This window comes from Neomonachus schauinslandi, chromosome 2 (assembly GCF_002201575.2).
Source record: "Neomonachus schauinslandi chromosome 2, ASM220157v2, whole genome shotgun sequence".
NCBI classification, from domain to species: Eukaryota; Metazoa; Chordata; class Mammalia; order Carnivora; family Phocidae; genus Neomonachus; species Neomonachus schauinslandi.
In genome coordinates this window covers 43,352,013-43,358,104 of record NC_058404.1, presented here as the reverse complement: position 1 = coordinate 43,358,104, position 6,092 = coordinate 43,352,013, and the positions used below count along the sequence as shown (strand labels likewise).

At 58.5% G+C, this 6,092-nt stretch overlaps 1 protein-coding gene across 1 annotated transcript in view; it reads left to right on the top strand.

Annotated features, from left to right (window-relative positions):
* The window catches only part of GFRA2 (GDNF family receptor alpha 2), an 84,117-nt gene that overhangs the window by 4,701 nt on the left and 73,324 nt on the right, over positions 1–6,092 (top strand). The window contains exon 2 of the mRNA XM_021698848.2: positions 1,680–1,994. Within this exon, the coding sequence (XP_021554523.1) occupies positions 1,680–1,994 (315 nt within the window). The remainder of the gene's footprint in view (positions 1–1,679; positions 1,995–6,092) is intronic.

The window sequence follows — 6,092 nt, the reverse complement described above, 5'->3', positions numbered from 1 at the left end:
CCCGGCCCTGGAGCAGGGCCTACTGGGGAAAGGAGTGAGAAGTGGCCATTCTGGATAGGGATTTGGGTGGGGGGCGGGAAGGGCAGATTCTACGGGATTCTGAGGAGGGGACTTCTGACCTAGGATCTTAGTATGCTTTGGACTGGATGGAATGGAGGAAGCCTCCCAGGTCACTCCTGGGTCTTGGAAAAGGCAGTCTTGGCTCTGGCATATGGAGGGGCTTTTTCTGGGGCAGGATCTGGAGTGGACAGGAAGACTGGGGTGATGTCTGTGTCTAGAGGAAACCATTTTGGGAGCTTGATTTTGACAGGATCAAGTGGGCTTCTCCCTGCCCTTCACTTATGAATCTTTTTCCCGGAGCCCCTTCCTTTAGAGGACTGTGGGTTTAGATGCTCTGAGGGTGATGAATAGGAAGGGTGGTTGAATCCTGCTTGTTCACCTTTGGAAAGGCAAGGCTCCACGTGCACGGCCAGAGTCCAAGGACGGAAGCTCTCTCCCTTTTGCAATTGGCTTATTATTCGGCTTTTGGAAAGAAGGAAAAAAAAAAGGAGAGACCGAGGGGGAGAGGGTTTCAGAGAAGGGTGGAGAGGAGAGGGAAGAGAGGAGAAGTAGAAGGTGCTAGAGAGAGAGAGAGAGAGATGGGGCACAAGGCTATTCAAAGAGCAAAGGTGATGGAGAAATAGACCTTAGGAGGAAGTCAGAGAGAGAAGTGTGTGTGAGAGAGAGATGAGAAAGCCACACACACACACATACACAAGGAAGAAAGCTAGGGGCTTGTCAGGCTTGCCTGCACCACTTTCTTTCCACAGGGCTGGGGTACAACTTGGCCACAGAAGGCATGTTTTCAGGTGTTCAGCCAGGGTGCACTTGGACTGGAAGGTGTGGAGGGCTGGGCTGGAAAGGGGTGGCCGCCCCCTTCTGGACATGCCTCAGGCCACAGGTCAGGCTTGTCTCTTGGGGTCTTCTCTTAGAGTCTGGGAACTTAGAATGGACAGGCCAGGAGTCTGAGGGGCCCTTTCAGCCCATGTGTGACCTTGAGTTGTCATCTCCCTTCTTTAGGTCTCAGTTTCCCCAGGGTAAAGTGGTGGGGTAGGGGGAGCTGGATGCTGTGGGCTCTGAGGTCCTAACAGACCAGGAGAGTAAAATTATTTCCTGCTGCTTTCCGAGTTTAATCCAGCCTGTTGGCTGGACATCTGGTGGAACTGAGGTGGATGGAGGTTTGGGCAGCAGGAAAGCGAGAGTCCTCCTCTGCACACTTGGGCAGGCCCTGCAGCCCCCAGCTCTCCGCTGAGGCTGTGGCATCCTTCTCTGGCCTCCTGGGGTTTTCAACTGTTTGTGATCTTGCTGGAGGGTCTTCGGGCTTTCCTCTGCTCCGCTCCTGGGCCCAGGGCTGAGGGGTGACCAAGTGGAATTGGAAGAGAATCTGGTAGAGCCAAGGCACAATGACAGCTCGAGGTCTCCTTTGGCCCTGAGGAGGGATGTTGGTGTCTTGGGAACCTTTCAGGGCTCTTCCTCAGACCCGTTGTGTGGTGGGGAAGGCAGCATGGAATCGGCCTTGGTGTGCTTTGGAGTAAGGTGGGTGTGAAGTTCCCCGAAGGGCCCAAGCCCCCAGGCCTGCATCTTGGGTCGGAGGTCATGGCGGCCCTCATTCATGCTTGTCTTCCCTCCCCACCACCCAGACGAGACCCTCCGCTCTTTGGCCAGCCCTTCCTCCCTGCAGGGCCCCGAGCTCCACGGCTGGCGCCCCCCAGTGGACTGTGTCCGGGCCAATGAGCTGTGCGCCGCGGAATCCAACTGCAGCTCCCGCTACCGCACGCTGAGGCAGTGCCTGGCGGGCCGGGACCGCAACACCATGCTGGCCAACAAGGAGTGCCAGGCGGCCCTGGAGGTCCTGCAGGAGAGCCCGCTGTACGACTGTCGCTGCAAGCGGGGCATGAAGAAGGAGCTGCAGTGCTTGCAGATCTACTGGAGCATCCACCTGGGGCTGACTGAGGGTAAGCCCGGCGGGGGGGTGGGGGTGGGGGGGAGCCGTGGGTGGGGGCCTAGGTTCAGGGGAAGACTTGGTAGTGGAGGGAACCGGCCAGGTCTCTATCGCTCCCTGCCAGGGGAGCCTGGAACATAGAGGAAGTAGCTGGCTGATCTAGGAGGGCGGCTGTTGGAGGCGGCCAGGAGAGGTGAAGGAGGGGGCAGAGTGTCAGCTGGGGAGGAGAGGGGGCTGAGTGGTGGGAGAAGGAGAACAAGGCTGGAGAAAGGAGGGCAGTAGGGGTCAAGAAGAGGATGGATGGACGGACGGACAGACGGAGGGACGGACTTGTGCAGTGGTAACAGAGAAGGGGAGGCAGGAGTACCCAGGCAGATGCAGCGGGGGGGGGGGGGGGGTCGCTGCAGGCAGAGCTGTGCCTCCAAGCAAACCAGCCCCTGCCACTCCCCGAAGGCCTGGGCTCTGAGCTGAGGGCAGTCCCATTTTTGCTCTTCCTGCTGCCAGGAGGCTTGCTCTTCAGGGGGCTTCCTGACCCCAGGGCTGGCCTAGGCCCCTTCCACAGGGCTTGGAGCAGTGTGTGGGCAGCAGGCCCCTCCAGCTCCCAAGGTGGAACCTGCCACCGCCCCCTCCCCTAACAGCCCGCTCCCCGATGTCATCCCCTTCCAGACCACAGTGTGGAGGATTTGCGTATAGTGCAGGAGGATTGGCCACCTTGGTTAGACGGTCATTTATTGATTCAACAACTGTTTATTGAGAGGTTATCATCTGCTGGGCATTGTGGGAACACTTGAGAACAAGCGGGGGGAGCCTCTGCCTTCATGGAGCTCATAGTTGGGGGTTGCAGAGAAGTGAGGGGCTTTCTGTCACTTGGTGGCCTCAGTGCTGTCGGAAAGCACTGGTGCTGTGGGAGCCCCACGGCAGCTTCTTATAGTCTTAAGAGCCTTCCTGGAAGAGGCAGCCTCTGAGCCGAGGCTAAGAGTGAGCTGCAGTTACGCTCGGAGGGATATGGGCAGAGTGTGGGAGGTGGAGGGGGAGCTTGGGCAAAGGCCCTCAGGAGGGAGTTGAACTCACTTGCAGACCAACAAGTAACTCAGTGTAGTCAGGTGGGGAGCTGGAATTGGGGATGGGGGGAGGAGAGGGGAGGGGTGCGGGACCTGCTGGGCCTCAGGGAGCCCCGCAAGGGGAGGCCATGCGATCTCGGCTTCAGGACAGTGAAGATTGGAGGCTGTTCCTGTGATCCAGGCCAGGGGTTGTGGTGGCTGGCTGAGGACAGCGGCAGGAACGAGGGAGGGTCCAGGGAAGCAGAACCAACAGGTCTTGGTGAAGGGAGAGGAGTCAAAGAGGGCAGTTTTCTGTTTTGGGCAATTGGGTGGGTGATGGGGCCGTTCGCAAGAGGCGGAGAAGGTTTCGTGTGGGGGGAGGGCAGGGAGATGACGCCTTAATTTTGGGGTGTGTGGCTCTGGTTGGAGCCCAGGTGGGGAAGCGGCTTTGTACATGGAGATTTAGGAGCTGCGGTCAGACAAGGCCAAGGGTGTGTGCACACTGAGGGGAGGGAGGAGACAGAGCCCCCGGGACCACCACCGACATTTACAGATGGGCGGGGGAGGCAGGGGCACCTGCAAGGGTGTGGGAGAGAGGCGGGAGGGACAGCAGGGGACCGGGGAAGGAAGGAGGGCCAGCAGTCTCCAGTACTTGGGGTCCAGCTGGAGAGGGCTGGTGGTGTGGCCCTGTGCCCTTGGGGTGAGCGCCGCAGGTGGCCACTGGGAGCAGAAGCCTGGTTAGGGAGTGAGTGGGAGCTGGGAAAGGTGGGACTGTGGACAACTTCTAGAAGTTTGGTGTGAGGAGGAGAGGACAAAGGATGATTTTTTTTAAGATGTGAGAGGGTGGAGCAGCTTGAAATGGAAAGTAGGCCAGTAGTGGTGGAGTGTTGAGGTGAAGAGAGGGATACGCTGTGGAACGGCGTCGGTGGTTAGCCTGAGATGGAGAAGCAGCATGGCCTCAGGGTGCTGGAGGGGAGGGGAAACGGGGACCGGGTGTGGGGGCCGGAGAGTGAGGGATTTCTGAGCAGGTGCCGAGCTGGTTCCAATACACCCTGAATGTGGGAGTAAAGCGGGCAGGTCATTATGAACAGTATCACCACCGTGAATAGCAAAGTAATTCCTCTGACTCAGTCTCCCGTTCCCAGCAACCTCGAGTCCTGGAGCTAGAGGTGAGCAGAGAGAGGGAAACAGTGCCACAAAGTGCATATCCCTTATTCCCTGCGAGGTGAGGGAGGATGCCTCTCTAGTGCCTGAAGACTGAGGTCCCTGAGCCCATGGCTGCATTCTTTAGTTTCTTGTTTTCTTTCCTGAGGCCTTCAGTTTCAACCCAGGGGAAGTGGGGCGGTACCTTGGGGTGGGCTTGCTGAGGGCTGCAGGATTCCCAGGGGAGGGGACAGCAGGACTGCCAGCTGGAAGAGCCGGGTGGGCCCCCTGAGAGCCTGGCCACCCGAGTGGCTCCCTCTGGCATTACTGCGCCAGAGGGCCGAGGCCCTTGCTGGTGGGAGCCAGGCAGTGGGGCGTTTGGATGAAGATGGCGTGCTTCACGGGCTTTACACTGCGTCCTGTGCTTTGCTCTTCAAGGCCCTCTCAACCCAGCAGTACCGGACGGGAGAGGCGTGAGCTGGCTTGCTGGTTCTCTTACTCAGCAACCATCTATGAAGCCCCGACTGTGTGCTTCGGGGTGGGCGAGGGGAAGCACTGATTCAGCCGTGGTCCCCTGTGCTGGGCTGCGTGTGGCTAGGAGAACCCTCCCCTGGGCCAATCCTACAAAAGTAGACCTCCTACTTTCTCCTTCCTCAGAATGCACCCCTCCCCCATTCCTGGTTCTTGGGAGCCAGAGGTGGTTTCTGCCTAGAGCTGGCCAGGGGAAGCTGAGAGGCCTTTTAACAGTAGGTAATGTTCCTGTGAGTGACAGGATCCACCTGAGAGTTAATTATTCATGGTGTGGGATGAGTGGTCTCCCTGGGGGAGGCTGCAAGCACTTTCTCCCTATTCCTTAATAACACTTAATAACCTGGCTTGGGCCTGGGGCGGGGTGGGGGATTGTGGGGAGGAGAGATCTGTGCTGGTTTGGACTTTGATTGTGGCTTCCCCTTGGCCGCTGCTGGCGGGTGTGATTGCTCTGGAGGCTGGGCCCCACCTTCTCCCTCCACCTGAGGCTGAGCTGTGCATAGTCTGAGGACCTCAGCTGCGGACGGAGCTGGTGGTGGCAGGAATGTGGCCTCTGCTGAGCTCCTAGATGTTCCCAATTGCAAAGGACCTAGAGATCATTCTGTCCCACTCCCCCTTTGGTGGGGAAGCTGAGGGTGCAGGGAGGAGGGTTGGTGGGACCAGGGCCCCTGACTCCTTATCCAGACCCCTTTCCAACTGCCCTGGGGAGAACCTGTGGCCTGGGGCTCAACTGTCCCTTCTGTCACCACCGCCAGTATTTACATGGTGGCGCTGTCCCTCATGGCTCCACGGGGCACTTGAGACCAGACTTCTTGCCTTTTCCAGAGGTGGCCCTGAAGTTCAGGGTCATTCTGGTCCTTCAGATGTGAGGAGCAAAGGCCTCTCGCACAGGTCATGGCCTGGGAATCTGACACCTTAGGTTTGGGTCAGTCTGGTGGCCGGGATGCCCAAGGGGCCAGGTCTCCGATTTCCTGCTGGTGAATTCTGCCGTAGGAGCATGCAGCATGAGTTGACTTAAATAGGATGGGCCTTTCCCAGCCAGTCCTGCAAGAGGCTGTTTTCCCCCCGGACACTACCCCCCAACCCTGCAGTCGATCATACTAGCTGATCTGCACCCAGGTGCCTAGCTTTGCCAGGTGCAGGAGGGAAGGACAGGCCCGGGGCTGGGGGAGCAGTCCTGCTGGCCTAAGACTGACCCTGTGAGGGGCGCCTGGGTGGCTCAGTTGGTTAGGCGACTGCCTTCGGCTCAGGTCATGATCCTGGAGTCCCAGGATCGAGTCCCGCATCGGGCTCCCTGCTCAGCAGGGAGTCTGCTTCTCCCTCTGACCCTCCCTCCTCTCATGCTCTCTCTAGCTATCTCATTCTCTCTCTCAAATAAATAAATAAAATCTTTAAAAAAA